The 16,554-nt window shown below is 35.8% G+C and overlaps 1 protein-coding gene and 1 long non-coding RNA gene across 2 annotated transcripts in view; both read left to right on the top strand.

The window, feature by feature from the left end:
* On the top strand, nt 2,905-4,496 carry LOC110267679. The gene is made up of 4 exons (XR_002355552.1): nt 2,905-3,158; nt 3,857-3,935; nt 4,046-4,108; nt 4,458-4,496. It is a non-coding gene; the product is annotated as an uncharacterized LOC110267679 (long non-coding RNA).
* LOC107620974 (callose synthase 5-like) overlaps nt 7,293-16,554 on the top strand; it is an 11,150-nt gene continuing 1,888 nt past the window's right edge. The window contains exons 1-36 of the mRNA XM_021113523.1: nt 7,293-7,513; nt 7,613-7,713; nt 7,913-8,034; nt 8,137-8,344; nt 8,426-8,647; nt 8,780-8,871; nt 8,978-9,107; nt 9,234-9,448; nt 9,563-9,638; nt 9,747-9,872; nt 9,965-10,079; nt 10,259-10,602; nt 10,770-10,822; nt 10,908-10,968; nt 11,001-11,082; nt 11,180-11,229; nt 11,432-11,518; nt 11,762-11,884; nt 11,967-12,061; nt 12,140-12,224; nt 12,324-12,484; nt 12,758-12,881; nt 13,006-13,100; nt 13,208-13,325; nt 13,440-13,591; nt 13,703-13,812; nt 13,900-14,025; nt 14,120-14,188; nt 14,542-14,731; nt 14,833-14,944; nt 15,028-15,147; nt 15,220-15,335; nt 15,428-15,511; nt 15,631-15,743; nt 15,849-16,078; nt 16,166-16,554. Coding sequence (XP_020969182.1) covers nt 7,324-7,513; nt 7,613-7,713; nt 7,913-8,034; nt 8,137-8,344; nt 8,426-8,647; nt 8,780-8,871; nt 8,978-9,107; nt 9,234-9,448; nt 9,563-9,638; nt 9,747-9,872; nt 9,965-10,079; nt 10,259-10,602; nt 10,770-10,822; nt 10,908-10,968; nt 11,001-11,082; nt 11,180-11,229; nt 11,432-11,518; nt 11,762-11,884; nt 11,967-12,061; nt 12,140-12,224; nt 12,324-12,484; nt 12,758-12,881; nt 13,006-13,100; nt 13,208-13,325; nt 13,440-13,591; nt 13,703-13,812; nt 13,900-14,025; nt 14,120-14,188; nt 14,542-14,731; nt 14,833-14,944; nt 15,028-15,147; nt 15,220-15,335; nt 15,428-15,511; nt 15,631-15,743; nt 15,849-16,078; nt 16,166-16,554 — 4,886 coding nt within the window. The 5' untranslated portion in view covers nt 7,293-7,323. The remainder of the gene's footprint in view (nt 7,514-7,612; nt 7,714-7,912; nt 8,035-8,136; nt 8,345-8,425; nt 8,648-8,779; nt 8,872-8,977; nt 9,108-9,233; nt 9,449-9,562; nt 9,639-9,746; nt 9,873-9,964; nt 10,080-10,258; nt 10,603-10,769; nt 10,823-10,907; nt 10,969-11,000; nt 11,083-11,179; nt 11,230-11,431; nt 11,519-11,761; nt 11,885-11,966; nt 12,062-12,139; nt 12,225-12,323; nt 12,485-12,757; nt 12,882-13,005; nt 13,101-13,207; nt 13,326-13,439; nt 13,592-13,702; nt 13,813-13,899; nt 14,026-14,119; nt 14,189-14,541; nt 14,732-14,832; nt 14,945-15,027; nt 15,148-15,219; nt 15,336-15,427; nt 15,512-15,630; nt 15,744-15,848; nt 16,079-16,165) is intronic.

Below are 16,554 nucleotides of genomic sequence, written 5' to 3'. Positions count from 1 at the left end.
TGTGGGTGGCTGGGTGTATCTTGAAAATTACCTTACTTCAAAGAAATAAAATCAGAACAGAGAATAAAAATTTAACAACCCTTAACCAAAAATCAGAACCAACAACCCTAAACCTGTGAACCAAAATATACAAATAGAATTGAAAATCATAAATTAGAATCAACTCTAAACTAAACCCCTAAATCAAAACAGAATAAAAAGTTCAGAGTTAAAAAACAAAATCAGAATTAACAACTCAACCATAGAATCAAGAACAACCTAACCAAGTATTAATTATAAATTACAATCAATAAGAAGACTAAACCAGAATTTAAAAATAAAAATAGAATCAGAACAAAAAAACAAACATGAGGCTTAGCCTCCATTATAGAGGACGATGAAGATGCAGGATGGTGAGACGATGGTGGCGATGAACCAAAAACTAGATATGGATAGACGACACTGCTTCAATGACGGAGAAGAAGAGATTGGACAGATGACACGACTTCAACGATGAAGATGGAGGGGTTGGACAGATGACACATGGCTTTAACGAAGGGCGCTACGATGGAAGGTGCGTGGAAGGGGATCGCTCAGCCACTCTGTGGATGTGTTGTGTGCGACGGCAATGATGAATGAGCGTGAGAGAAAAGATTGAACGAGTGTGAGAGAGAAGAAATGGAACGAGTGTGATGAGTGAGGGTGAGTGTGAGTGCGGCGCTGTGTGTGTTATTAGTTAGTGCTAGGGTTATGTTTGATGAGGGTAAGGATATTTAGGGGGTTAGTTATATTGATCGGTTCGGTTTATTTTGTTTCAGGTTTTCTTTATCAAAATCAAAAATCGAACCGAACCGACAAAAAACTGCAAAAATTTAATTTTTTGGTTATTTCGATTTTCGGTTTGTTCGGTTATCGGTTTTTTTGGTCCGGTTGGTCGATTTTGTTTGGATTGGATCAGTTTTGAACACCCTTACCTGCAGGGCAAATTTTTCTCCTTTTATATCAAATCTTAATTGATTCAAAAATAAAACTAACTAACCCTAATAATATCTTTTCTATTTGTTTATTTGATTAAAGAATCAAATCCATTGCCTTTCGTGTGATTGTTGATGTGCATGGGACCACTCCATCACTACAAGAAAATGAAACATTTGTAACAAAAAATTTGTATCAAATTTAAAATTGTTACAAATTATAGTTTTTTTGTAACAATAATTAGTTATTGTTACAAAATAAGAATATTTTGTAACAATAAGAAAATTTGTAACAAAATATTTCAATATTTTGTAACAACTTGATTTCTTTTGTTACAAATTATGTTGACTTTCGTATCGAATTGTTGTTTTGTTACAAAATGTTATAATGTTTTGTAACATATATCCTAATTATATTGTCAATTGTCCTCAAAATGAAATCTAATTTGCTAAATACTTCCTAAGACCCTAACCCTATTTTCCCCCTTCAGCCGTCACACCCCTTTCAACTTTTCCTTCCTTCCAAAATCACAGAGAGACCCAGCACATAGCAGCAGAAAAAAGAAAAAAAAAAAAGAAAGAAATCAGCAGAAAGAAAGAAAACGTTGAGGGAGAGAGGGAGAAATGGAGTTAGAGAAGAGAAGAGAGGAGAGGGGGACGGCCAGCGCTGGTGGGCCGAGCTGCTCGCCGCCATCATTGCTAGCACCGACGTGGAGGAGGTAGCCAGAGGAGAAGAAGCACAACGCCGCGGATGAAGCTCGCCGCCGCTGCACCACGCCTCGCGAACCACTGCTGCGTCGCGTCTGTCATCGTCTTCGCGGGTTCCAGTCGCCATCGTCGTCTCTTCTGTGAAGCCTGTCGCCGCCGTCCTTCTCGCTATGAAGCCAGCGCCGCCATCGTCATCATCACGGGCTGCTGCTGCGCGTGATGCCGCCGCCGCCGCCTCTGAATCCGTCGCCGTCAAGCAGAGCCACGGGCAGAGATAGGATTCCCAGGTGAGAGAGAGAGAACTTGGGAGGGCCGCGACCAGTCCAGCTGCCGCGACCAGTCACTGGCGTCGTCTTTGTCTGAACCACCGCCAGATCCGCCGCTGTCGAAGCTTCTGGCTGCGCCTCTGCCGTCAGTGGAGCTTGCCGTTACTGAGATCATTTTTGCTACTAGGAATTAAAAACAAACGAAGGGTTTGTTGCGTTTAATTACCGAGTTTCGGCTAATTGAGGTAGGGAATTTTATTTTGAAATTAATTGTTTTAATTTATGAATGCTATGGAAGTCTAGGGTTTAATTTTTTAGAATTTCTGATTAGGGATATTGTTTTTGATTATCAGAACTTGTGAATATTAGGGCTGTTGATTATTGTTCTGTGTAGTTTTTTTTCTCATTTGTTACTTTTTCTTTTTTACTTGTTCTGATTAGTAATTTAACATTATTGGAACTTCAAATTATTACTTGTTTTTGTTTTTAATTTGTTCTTAATTTAGTTGATGCTAGATTGATGCCTAACAAAATTCATTCATAATAATAATTACTTACATGTTCATACCATCGATTGAGTTGTTACTCATAATTGAGTTCATACCACCATCAACTGTTGATGAATTCTAACAACAGCACAAAATAAAAACTGTTAGTAATGGAGGATCAGTTCATAATCTGAGTCATTGGATTGACAAAAATCTTTTTAGTAATGCAGTAGACAATAATTCATTCAATCTTGCTGCTGTTTGTGATTATTTATGGTAAATGTGCTGCTGTCCTGTTATTCTTTGTGCTTTTGTGGCTTAATTGTGATTAGATTGTGACTGTCTTGATCAAATTGTTGAGGATTATTGCTTCCAGATTTGGTTGCCACACAGGTAACATTATGAGCCACTTGAAGGATTTTTCTTTTTTTTTTTGGGTCAACCTGCCATTTTACTTGCATAATAATTGCAATCAATTACTTTATATTGGACTGGCTATTCTAGATTCAGATGGTTGGTATTTCATCTTCTTGCATGCTACTGCATGTTCATAAGAACCTGATAATGATATATAATATAAAACTCTAGTCTTAAATTTGTGTCCCCTTTTGTAGGCTCCTGTAAATTATGTTTCTCTTTATTGTGTAAAACCAATTTTGAGGGCGCTGTCCATGGCAATATCTACAGTTTCAATCCATATCTTTGGTGATGTGCCTTCCTCACCACTTGTTGGCATCCTGCAGGTTACACCTCATTTTTCCTGATATTGTGCGTGTTTTAGTTACTTATATTATTGGATATATATCAGCCATTGGATTCTGCATTTTACACGACTTTTCCTAATATTTTGATTATTTTTATAACTGGATATTATCAGCCAACATAAGACACAGATTTGTACTAGAAGTAAAGTGCTTGATTGATTTTCACCTTATCCATGTTTGTTGGATTTCATTTCCAGCTTCTAAATCACGTTTTAGTAGTTTTGTCCAAACCATGATATGGAGTTGCTCAAACAGAAAAACCAGACATATGATTAGCCAGTGGGTTTGATCTATAGTAAACGTTTCAAAACTTAAGTTTATCCCTTCTCTTTTAGTTATTATATCTATCTCCAGAAAATTGTTAAAATAAATGTCAAACCTGATTTTATTTGTTATAAACTGTTCTCTCTTTCTCATCTCTCTCTTTGATGTAAAAGGGTTTCACATCTTAGTTTGTTTAGGCAACTTTCAACATCCCTCTTGAATTAACATATATAGAAAAGAAGTTGACAAAACTAGTAACAAGAACAGTGCTGCCTTATGTTTTACATTTTGATGCAACCATACTCGTGATTTATTGACCTGCTTTACATTGTTGGTTGTTCCAGTATTTTACCTGTATTTGTTCCTGTTTTAACATTTATTTTTATTCTAAGCAAAACAGTTTTCCTGCACAGGATCATATTAATGACTGGAGGAAAATAGCACTTTGTTTAACATCCATTTTCTTTCTTGCTGCTATAATATGATTCATAGGTAAGTGGCATACCACCATGCAGCTTTGGTTTTATATTAGATGTTCTTAATTTTTAAACCAGACATGCATTAGAATTAATTATTTTTTAAAAATGTGCCTGTAAATTCAGAACACGTACTGAAGAAATTGCTGGATGTTGCCCATGGGTTTCAAATGTTAATAGACCCTAAAGGTACTCCTAAAATTGCTTATGATTTTAATACATTTTCGTAGATGATTCTCATTTTATATTAGTATACTTTAATTTGTATATGGATCTATTTATCACATTTTACTTATGTCATGGTTGAAAAATGATAAATGTCCTATTATTTGGTTTGATAAATTTGGTTGGGTATTGGCTGAGACATAAGTTGTGAATTGGTTATTTTTGTTGGAACCGTAGACGGTGGAAATATCCAAGTTTTAGGGGAGGTTCTGCCAAAATTTTTCTAAACATTTTGGATAAAACTTGGTGAAAAAATTATAATTAGTGTTATATCTTGTTTCTAAAATTTTGTTTGGGTTTTTCTTATTTACAGGAGTGCTGAAATGGTGACCATATGCTACCTTGAGGGCTCAAGAATATTTTGATGCATAGAGACACTAATCTATGTTAGAACTTTTATGTTTTGGTTGAACTTATGCAAGACATATAACTTGTAGAACTAATTAATATACTCACTAATATTATTTTGTTTGAAAACAATTTTAGCTAAAAAGATCTTGTTTGACTTATGTATGTTTTTACATATTATATAGATGTAAACTTGCTTATTAAAATAGTTAATATATTAGTCAATTTAAAAATAGTTTATTAAACGATGCATGCAATTTATATTAAAAAAAGTTGTTGCAAAATAATTAATTTGCTTTTGTAACTAAAGAAAAAAAATGTTATAAAATCATGTTACATTTTGTAACAAAATTTTTTGATAGGAAAAAAATAAATTATCACGAAAAATACCTTGAAGATTAAATTTTGTTACCACTTTTATAACGGCTTCTGGTTTTTTGTATCAGAAAAAATTGTTACAAAACATCATATTGAATTGTAACAATTCCATTTTTCGTTACAAAAACTTTTTGTAACGGGACTTACTGCAACAGCCCCTTTTTTTGTTACAAAAACTTTTGTTTCAAAATTTTAACGTTTTGTAACAATTTTTTTTGTTACAAATACGCCTTTTTCTTGTCCAGGTTTTGCTCCCGACGCTAAATGGGTCCCTGCTTTTTCAGGATAAGAAGAACAAGAGAAAATGCCTTGAACCAATTTTCAAGTACCAGACGCTACGTACGGCGCTGAAGTAATCCATGCCATACTCCAAGAAAAAGCTCGAACAACCTTCAACAAAAAGGTACCTGTACCCGAAACCGATACCGGTGGGTAGGTAGAAAATACTTAGGGGCGCAAGACAACTCTCTCTAAAGAACTCAGCAAAATAGTCATGTAACTTCGGGAGAAGGGGTGCCCCTCACAAAGGGGGTCGCAGTGACCAGACGGTGATGTGGCGTTTAGCGCCACCTATCTAGAAAATATTGCACGCAAATCCAAGGGCTCGGCGCTGAACGCCGGATTGTGGCATTTAGTGACACCTATCCTGCAAGGCAGACCTGGCGCTAAACGTCGGTGATGTAGCGTTTAGCGCCACCTATCCAGAGAGGAATGGGAAGTTCGTGTAACCCGGCGCTAAGCGCCAGTGATGCGGCGTTTAGCGCCACCTTATCAGAGAGGGATAGTGAGCTTTTTTTTTAAGCATTTTTTCACGTCTTTTCGCCCGAATGCTACCTATAAACAATGTAATGCAACAACGACTCAAAGTAGAATCTAATAGGGTGTAAATCACTTAAATCTTTTAGAAAATCAACTAATTACCGTATAAATCATGTAGAAAAATTATGAATGATGCTCACGCATCAGGCACTTAACAAACAATCTATTAACACATCATCATCGTTAAGTGATATGTAAATAAATTCCGTTAAATTTTAACGCTGAAAATGACAAAAAAATCGTCATATCTCACGACTACCAGAAATAAAGATAAGGTGGTACTACTTTTTTCGACAAGGATCAGCTTATCCTTTGAAAAAATGGACAGGATTCAGGTTGAGATTTTACTCCGATCATAACTAATCCTTTCTTTATTTAGCAACTATATCAGCTCTTTAAAGCTCTATACAATTATACCTTATCATTATTATTATCTCATATACTGTTATCAACACTAACACTATTAATGTTATCATTCTCTTATGTTGTTTCTTGTGTGATGCTATTTTTTTTTAAAGATTTATATGTACTGCAATTATTATTTCTTCTTGCAACATCACTTCCTGTAATAATCTTTTTTTATTTAACTATTTTTGGTAAAATGAATAGAAGGCAAAGGTCTTTTACTCTCATCTTTATATGAAACATCTCTATATAAATAACTACTATAATTCATTTTAACATTAAATTTGCATTATTGTTTGGCTATTCACATGAAGATAAATAGAATTATCTTACGTAAAAGAACTAAAAATACAAGTTCAATAACTAACAGTTATCATGTGACAGTTTCACCGAAAAGTGGGTTTATTTTTAGAAACGATTACTTGCAATATGATAAGAAAATCAACCAGCCCGATTCGATTCAAATAATGAATCACTTTTCAAAAACAAATCAATTTTTGTATGAACCGTAATATCAGTAAACCTACAATTTTGATATGAGTTGTTTTCTACTTTTTAAAGTCTTTCTACGTTACATGGTATTACTGAAAGCAGCTCCTTAATCTTAGTCGCTTATTAATATTTTTGAGGTGTCATGCAACAACATATATAACAACACATTATTACCGCCATAACCGTAGAAGAGCTTCGTAGTTGTCAAGTTCGTTTCACGCAAGCTAAGCATTATATTTGTATATTTTTGGCGCTTCTCCTCCGAAAACTCTGCTCTTCCAATCATTACTACTCTTTGTCGCTCTTACAGCTAGTCATCACTCTCCCCCATGATGCCACGTGTCACATATCTCTCTGTGTCTGTGCTTCTGTCTCTCTATTTTTCTTCTTTATTCTTCACAGTTCACACTATAATAATAATAATAATACCTTAATAGAAGCGTGCAGCGGGAACACCTCTTCTGCGTCTCTTCTGAAAACTCGAAATCCATTTTCTCTTCTTTTTTTACTCTCTTTTTGGAGTGTTTCATCCCTGAACTCATAATAGGTGCCTACATTATTTAATTTGTTCTTAATCATAATGATCTTAGTTAATTAATATAAGTACGTGCATGCATGCAAGAAGGTAATTAAGGGTTAGGTTTTGATATGATGATGAATATTACTGATTTTGATGATGCAGGGGGGAGACTAAGAGGTGAAATTAGAAAGAGGGAGGGGTGAGGAGCTCGACAGAGATGTCGAATCTCGAGCCGGCGGCTCCGCAGACGCTGGTACGGCGGCCGTCGAGGAGCGCAGCCATGACAACGTTCTCGACGGAGGTGTTTGACGATGACGTCGTAGTGCCGTCGTCACTCGCCTCCATCGCGCCCATCCTACGTGTCGCCAATGAGATCGAAAGCGAGCGCCCTAGGGTTGCTTATCTATGTGCGTTAATAACCTTCGACTTAATTAATTACAGATAAATCATAATTAGCGTTGGTGGAATTCAAAATTAAAATTGGTTGTTAATTTTTGGTTATGAAGGTCGATTCTATGCGTTTGAGAAGGCACACAGGTTGGATCAGAGCTCCAGCGGGCGTGGTGTGAGGCAGTTTAAGACGCTGTTACTTCAACGTTTGGAGAGGGTACGTACGTGTTTTTAAAGTTTAAATTTTTAGGATATGTTTGGATGTTATTAAACTAAAATAAAAATTAATTAATTTTTTATTTATTAAAAATAATTTAATAATTATACTAATTAAATAATGACTAAAAATATTTAAAATGGCGGAGTTTCTCGTTATATTTGTATGGAAGTGAAAATATGCGCATGCATGTGTGTAGGACAATGCGACAAGTCTTGCCTCCCGAGTTAAGAAGACAGATGCAAGGGAAATCCAGGCCTATTATCAACAGTACTATGAGCACTATGTTAGAGCTCTTGACCAAGGAGAACAAGCTGACAGGTCCATATGCACACCCTTAATTTATTATATGTTATTAACCTTTTCACTAAACTAACTGGTTGGCCTCCTTTGAACTGAAAATTAAACTCTTTGTTGTTGCAGAGCACAGCTTGGTAAAGCATACCAAACTGCAGGGGTACTCTTTGAAGTGCTTTGTGCAGTTAACAAGACTGAGAAAGTTGAAGAAGTTGCTCCTGAGATTATTGCAGCAGCTAGAGATGTCCAAGAAAAGACGGAGATTTATGCCCCTTTCAACATTCTTCCATTGGATTCTGCTGGGGCTTCTCAGCAAATTATGCAGCTGGAAGAGGTATCCATATGCGCACCATGTGTTTGATGTTTTGTTTATTTGGAAATATTGTGTTGATTTGTTCCTTGGTGGTGTTGGTAGATTAAGGCAGCAGTTTCTGCTCTGTGGAACACCCGGGGGTTGAACTGGCCAAGTACGTTCGAGCAACACAGGCAGAGAAGTGGGGATTTGGACTTGCTTGATTGGCTTAGAGCCATGTTTGGCTTCCAGAAGGACAATGTCAGGAACCAAAGAGAGCACTTGATTCTGCTTCTTGCTAACTCTCACATAAGGCTCAATCCAAAACCTGAGCCTCTCAACAAGGCACCTACCCTCTCCTTTATTTGAATAACAAATAAATAACAACTAATTAAACTTGGTTATTATTTATTATACTCATTTTTCACTTACATCAGGTTGACACACACTTTTGTTTTTGTTGAACAATTATTACAGCTGGATGACCGGGCTGTTGACGAAAAGATGAATGAACTCTTTAAGAATTACAAGAATTGGTGCAAGTTTTTAGGAAGAAAACATAGTTTACGGTAACATACATATAAATATAACAGATCTGTTTTTCTTTTTTCGTTTTTTCCCCGACAAAATTAACTTTGCATAAAAATGTTCTTGTCTTCTTGTTATTTGACACAGACTCCCCCAGCAAGGTCAGCAAGAGATACAGCAGAGAAAGCTACTATATATGGGGTTATATCTTCTCATATGGGGTGAAGCTTCCAATCTTCGTTTCATGCCAGAGTGCCTATGCTATATATTTCACAATGTGAGTACACATTTTTATATTTTTTCTCTTCAGTCTTTACACTACTACTGTCTGAGTTTTCAAATAATTTTAGAAGCTACAAGTAATGTTCTACGAAGTACTAACAGAATCCAACTATAATATCAGATGGCCTATGAACTTAACGGTCTATTGGCCGGGAATGTTAGCATTGTCACTGGTGAAAATATCAAACCTTCCTATGGTGGTGAGGATGAGTCATTCCTTCGCAAAGTTGTAACTCCCATATACCGAGTTATTGAAAATGAAGCACAGCGGGGTAAAAATGGAACTGCACCCCACTCATCATGGTGCAACTATGATGATCTAAATGAGTATTTCTGGTAGCACATTTAGCTTTATTTTTCTTATTTCATTTTGTAGTTAATAGTTTCTTTTCTTTTCTTTTTTGGCTTTAACTTTGGGATAATTGCATTATTCTATATATATACATTCAGGTCACCTGATTGTTTTTCTCTTGGATGGCCCATGCGTGATGATGGTGATTTTTTCAAGTCCACATTTGTGTCACAGGTATATCTCATTGATATTAATTTCCATATATTAATATGGAAGCAAATGTAAAATACGTAGTTTTGGTTCAATGCTAATATTGAAATTCCATGCATATTTATATATCAGGGAAGACACGGTGCCCGTAAGAAAGCTGGGAAAACGGGCAAATCAAATTTTGTTGAGAGCCGTTCATTCTGGCACATCTTTCGCAGTTTTGATCGTCTCTGGACATTCTATATAATGGCGTTGCAGGTATGTATATATAGAGAACGGAAATGAGCTTATTACAAAGTACGTATTTTTCTCTTCAGGCCTAAAACACTTGGTTCTTATTCTTGTTACAGGTTATGATTATTATTTCGTGGAACAATACTCAATTGAACGAACTCTTTCAAAAACCACTCTTATTCAAACTCTCTAGTATATTCATCACAGCAGCCATACTACGCTTACTACAAGGTATGAAGCGCTACCTTCATGCAAATTAATTAAACTTCACATGACACTATCAGAAGAATTAATTAATTAGCAAGAAGTCTTACTTGAACAAAGCTACTATTATTTTCCATGCAAATATATATCATATGTCCATCATCTCACGTCATATGTTCCTCCTTGCTTCATTTGTTTTGTCTTAGGTATCTTGGACTTGGTTCTGAACTTTCCTGGGTATCATCGTTGGAGATTCACTAATGTACTACGGCTTTTACTGAAAATAATTGTTAGCATACTTTGGGTCATAGTTCTTCCACTGTTATATATTGGTTCCTTCGAGAATAATAATAATGTCCCAGAGTTTATCACGAAGATACTTTCGTTCTTGGGTGATACAAAGGGCCTTCCACAATTGTATTTATTGGCAGTTGCAGTGTACTTGCTTCCCAATGCATTGACAGTATTTCTCTTCTTCTTCCCAATGCTCAGGCGTTGGATTGAAAACTCAGACTGGCGTATTGTAAGATTCTTCATGTGGTGGGCTCAGGTAGGAAACTACTATTTTCATTCACATTTAAAAAGTATGAAGATTACAAAGGACTATTATATGTGTAGCCTAAAAATAATTATATAAACATTTTATTGAACAATTTGTGATCTTTGGGTATAGCGCCTCCATTAATTATTTTCTGAGTGATTCTTCAACCTGTGCAGCCAAGAATCTATGTTGGAAGAGGAATGCATGAGAGTCAATTTTCTCTCTTTAGGTGAGCTTTTCAGGACACTATCTTATTCCAGTTTTCCACTAGAAATTTATCTCACCATCGAATTAATTTTGGTTTTGATTTTTAGGTACACATTCTTTTGGCTGCTTCTTTTGGCTTCCAAAGTGGCATTTAGCTATTTCATCCAGGTAATTTTTATAGATTTACATGTGTTTTTCAGATTAAACCTCTAGTGGAGCCAACTAAGGAGATAATGAGGATTCGCCATGTTGATTATGCTTGGCATGAGTTTTTCCCTAATGGTATACTTTCTTCTTTTTAATGTTTCTGCTATAATAAGTTTATCTGAGATCTATTGGTCTAGTCTAATATATATATATATTTTTGCTAAATGTGCAGTTACACATAACTATGGTGCAGTCATTGCACTCTGGTCACCTGTAGTGCTGGTGTGTATCCTATACTTTTCTGGTTACGTTAATGAAATATTTAAAACTTATAAAATCGATGTCTTAAAGTTTTAGAGAATATCCAATTCCTTTTTTATTTAATAATTAGGAGGATGTTTAAGAAAATCAATTAAGAAGATAAATCATTATTCTCATTATTCACGTAATGGCAACATCTCAGTTCACATTTATGAATATACAGGTCTATTTCATGGACACTCAAATTTGGTATGCCATTTTCTCAACTTTGTCTGGTGGTGTTGTTGGAGCCTTTGATCGTTTAGGAGAGGTAATTATCACTTTAACTTTATTTCTAGCTAGCTTCCTAGATGTGGAAAGAATTTCATATTAAACTACTTTATTTATTTTCTTCATTTTTGTGCATACAAAAGATTGAACTTATTTTATCAAGAAATTTGTATTATCCATTTTGGTGCATGAAGTACTGAATCATGATTATACATGCTTATTATTCAAATTTAAAGGTCTTCAAGGTGTAAAAAACTCAAATTTCCATTTCCATTTTCTGCAGATTCGAACTTTGACCATGCTAAGATCACGGTTTCAGTCATTGCCCGGCGCATTTAACTCATTCTTGGTCCCTACTGACAAAAACCAGAAGAGGAGATTCTCTTTGTCAAAGCGTTTTGCTGAGGTTTCTATCATTTTCATTGGCAACTAACTACATGAAACCAATGTAGTCATTTATGTTCACTCATGTTTCCATTCTTTTATAGGTTACTCCCAGTAGAAGGGTTGAAGCTGCTAAATTTGCTCAATTATGGAATGAAATTATCTGTAGTTTCCGTGAGGAAGATATCATAAGTGATAGGCAAGCCCTTAGAACCAAACTCTAGCTATTTGCAAAATCACCTATTGGGGTCTAACCTCTCAGTTCACATCACTGCAGGGAGATGGATCTTTTGATGGTTCCTTACTCATTAGACCCTAGCTTGAAAATAATTCAATGGCCACCATTTTTGCTTGCAAGCAAGGTCAGTGGGATTTTCTTTTAATTTATTATTCATTTACTTTTTTTGGGAAGGTTTACGTGTTACTATTTCCTCTAATTAATTCCATGTATACCTTTGTAGATTGCTGTAGCACTAGATATGGCAGCTCAATTTCATGGAAAGGACTCTGATCTTTGGAAGCGCATTTGTCATGATGAATATATGAAATGTGCTGTCATTGAATGCTATGAAGCTTTTAAGAATGTTCTAAATACTTTGGTGGTTGGTGACCTTGAGAAAAGGTAACTTTTTGAATCTTATCTATTGACCTTTTTGGTTATTTATTAGTTGACCTTTGGCCATTTATGTTTACGTTTCATGATATCAGATATGATATCCCCCATGTTATTTTAGGAATTACTTGCTTGATCAAATTTTAGGTTGAACCACATTAATTCAAAATTTGACATAAGCTTCTTTTGTTGTTATTCTTGATTAACCTAGAATTGAAGCTATAGAAATTTCATAAGCATCAAATTTTTTAAAGTACATCCGAATTCATTATGATGACACAGGACGATCTCCGTGATCTTCAAGGAAGTTGAGAACAGCATCTCCAAGAATACCCTTCTTACAAATTTCCGAATGGCATTTTTGCCCAACCTTTGTAAGAAATTTGTTGAGCTTGTTGAAATTTTGGTGAGTCATTCATAGGAAAACCAATCATTTTAGTATCTTCACTTTATTTTAGTCTTAATTCTTAAATAGTTTCATCTCTGTAGCTATATTTTTTGGAAACTTACACATTCCTTTATGGTTACAGAAAGATGCAGATCCTTCGAAGCGAGGAACAGTGGTAGTCTTATTGCAAGATATTTTAGAAGTATTTACCCGTGATATGATGGTGAATGACATTAGGTTGGTTGACACTTAATTGCTACTCTAAACTTGGAATGTAGTTATACTTGCATCACTTTCACTAAAAAGTAACAATGCTTGCTTTTGCATGGTGTGATTTTCATCAGTGAGTTAGCAGAACTTAATCATAGTAGCAAGGACACTGGAAGGCAACTTTTTGCTGGTACTGATGCAAGACCGGCCGTGTACTTCCCTCCTGTGCTTACAGCACAATGGGAGGAACAGGTAATTAATTAGTGATGCTATCATAAAATCAGAGAAAAATTACTCTCTCATAGGTTATATTTTGACTAAGAGATGCTTCTATAACTCATGAGTCACGAACCGTTGTTGTTTCAGATTAGACGCCTACATTTACTTTTGACAGTAAAGGAGTCTGCTATGGAGGTCCCAACAAACCTTGAGGCACGCAGAAGGATTACATTCTTCACCAATTCATTGTTCATGGATATGCCGCGTGCTCCAAGGGTTCGCAAAATGCTCTCATTCAGGTTTGTGATGCTTATTTCTTGTGCAAGAAAACAGCCCATGGCGCTGTTGTATTTCTGAAGTTGTACAGTGCCTTCTTATGTATTAAAGAACATCTTGGTTTTTCTTTGTAGTGTCATGACTCCATACTATAGTGAAGAGACTGTCTATTCCAAGAATGACCTTGAGGTTGAAAATGAGGATGGTGTGTCAATCATATATTACCTGCAAAAGATCTACCCTGGTAGCAATAGCTTACTCTATACAATTAGTTTGATTTCATTTTTTTTTTTTCTAAAGAGGAAAGATTGCCTAAGAAGTGTATTTATAGATGAATGGAACAACTTCATGGAGCGACTTGATTGCAAGAAAGATAGCGAGGTCTGGGAGAAAGAGGAGAATGTGTTGCAATTACGTCACTGGGCCTCGTTAAGAGGACAAACTCTTTGCCGGACAGGTATATATACAATGGTGTCCCTCCCTTTTCTGTTCCCATATGCAAGGTTTGATCAACTAATAATTTTTCTTCTTGTTCCTATAAATTAATGCAGTTAGGGGAATGATGTACTACAGGCGAGCTCTTAAGCTCCAAGCTTTTCTTGATATGGCTAATGAAAGGGGTAAGAATGGATACTCTTTTAATTTTTATATAGCCATGAATAGAGTTAAACACTACAGCCATCTTTCATCCACATTTTCATACATTTTTATAGAGACAAAAAGCTTTGTTTAGCAGTCCTCAACTATTGACCAAGTTTAACCCCATAAAGAAGTATTGCCCATACATTTGAAAAGACTAGATATTAGTAACATTTATTTATACAAAACTATACCATATATGACAGCAAATATAAACTTCTGCATCAAAATATTTCTTGTTATTATTAAGATACCAGTCTTCAACAATATTATTGGCAAGGCAGTTAGTTATGTGCCAAGATGATTGTTTAAGTTTTTTGCTACTTATGGACAGAGATACTGAATGGCTATAAGGCTGTTACTGTTCCATCCGAGGAAGATAAGAAGAGTAAGAGATCTCTGTATGCCAGTATCGAAGCTGTTGCTGACATGAAATTCACATATGTCGCCACGTGTCAGATCTATGGTAATCAGAAGCGCAGTGGAGACCGCCGGGCAACAGACATATTGAATTTGATGGTTAAGTATGTCATTGTTCTCCAACTGATAAATTCGAAGTTAGTCCATTTGGAATTTTTATTTCACTTAATTTAAGAAAATTACATACGGTTCTTAATTTTTGTAGCAATCCTTCCCTTCGTGTGGCTTATATTGATGAAGTTGAAGAAAGAGAAGCCGGAAAAGTACAGAAGGTTTATTATTCTGTGCTAGTCAAAGCTGTGGACAACCATGACCAGGTAAATTCTCTTATATAATAATACCTTTAGTAATTTACTTATGCTTGGTTAACTTCATTAGGACTTATGTTTGTATTATACAGGAAATATATAGAATAAAATTGCCAGGTCCACCCAAGATAGGAGAAGGAAAACCTGAAAATCAAAATCATGCTATCATTTTCACTAGAGGGGAAGCTCTTCAGACAATTGACATGAACCAGGTATATATAGCATTATATTATGTAACCTTTGAAGCTATATAACAAAATTCACACTGGACATATTCTTTCTAGGATAATTACTTGGAAGAAGCTTTGAAAATGCGTAACCTTCTAGAAGAATTTAATGAGGATCATGGCGTTCGTCGACCTACTATACTAGGTGTTCGTGAGCATATCTTCACTGGCAGGTACGAAGAATTATTTTCCATGTATACTGTTAGTGAACACTGCATCAAGTTATAATTTCTATATTATATAAAATTTTTTCTCTTGTGTGCAGTGTTTCTTCCTTGGCTTGGTTTATGTCAAATCAAGAAACAAGTTTTGTCACTATTGGCCAAAGAGTTCTTGCAAGACCCCTAAAGTAAGTAGAACTCATCCAAACATGAGACAATAATTTACTTTAAAAGGGAAATGAATGCAAAATATGTAGACCCTCAAATAAATGTTTCTTTTCTTTCCATTTTCCTTGTCCAATTGCAGGGTTCGGTTCCACTATGGTCATCCTGATGTTTTTGATAGAATTTTCCATATCACCCGTGGAGGTATCAGCAAGGCTTCTCGTGTAATCAATCTTAGTGAAGACATTTTTGCTGGTAAAATTCTTGTAACATGTTTCTTAGCACTATATACAGTATTTTTTTACTTTTATATTCCTTCCTCTATGCTGCATCACATGCATGTTTTTTACCTGAAAACAGGATTCAACTCCACACTAAGGCGTGGAAACATTACTCATCATGAATACATCCAAGTTGGAAAGGGTAGAGATGTTGGTCTCAATCAAATCTCACTCTTTGAAGCAAAGGTGGCCTGTGGTAATGGAGAACAGACACTTAGCAGGGATGTCTACAGGCTGGGGCATCGTTTCGACTTTTTCCGCATGCTATCATTCTATTTCACATCTATTGGATTTTACTTCAGCTCAATGGTAATGGTCATTTCATCCAGAAGAAAGAAAAAATTTTTTGGTCCCGTATGCATATGACATTAAATTATTTCTTGTATTCATTCACAGGTTGTGGCCCTCACTGTTTATGCATTCTTGTATGGCAAACTTTACCTGTCATTGAGTGGACTTGAGGCTGCAATAGTTAAATTGGCAAATAGAAGGGGAGATGAGGCACTGAGGGCAATAATGGCTTCACAATCCCTTGTTCAAATAGGACTATTAATGACTCTGCCCATGATCATGGAAATAGGACTTGAGAGAGGTTTCAGATCCGCTATGGGAGAGATGATAATAATGCAGTTGCAGCTAGCACCCGTTTTCTTCACTTTCTCTCTTGGAACCAAGTTGCACTACTACGGACGCACTCTTCTTCACGGAGGTGCAAAGTACAGAGCAACTGGTCGTGGCTTCGTTGTTCGCCACGAGAAGTTTGCTGAGAATTACAGGCTGTACTC

Source organism: Arachis ipaensis, chromosome B10 (assembly GCF_000816755.2).
Source record: "Arachis ipaensis cultivar K30076 chromosome B10, Araip1.1, whole genome shotgun sequence".
Classification (NCBI taxonomy): domain Eukaryota; kingdom Viridiplantae; phylum Streptophyta; class Magnoliopsida; order Fabales; family Fabaceae; genus Arachis; species Arachis ipaensis.
Note: the sequence above shows the minus strand (reverse complement) of the source record. Positions and strands in the feature narration are given on the sequence as shown.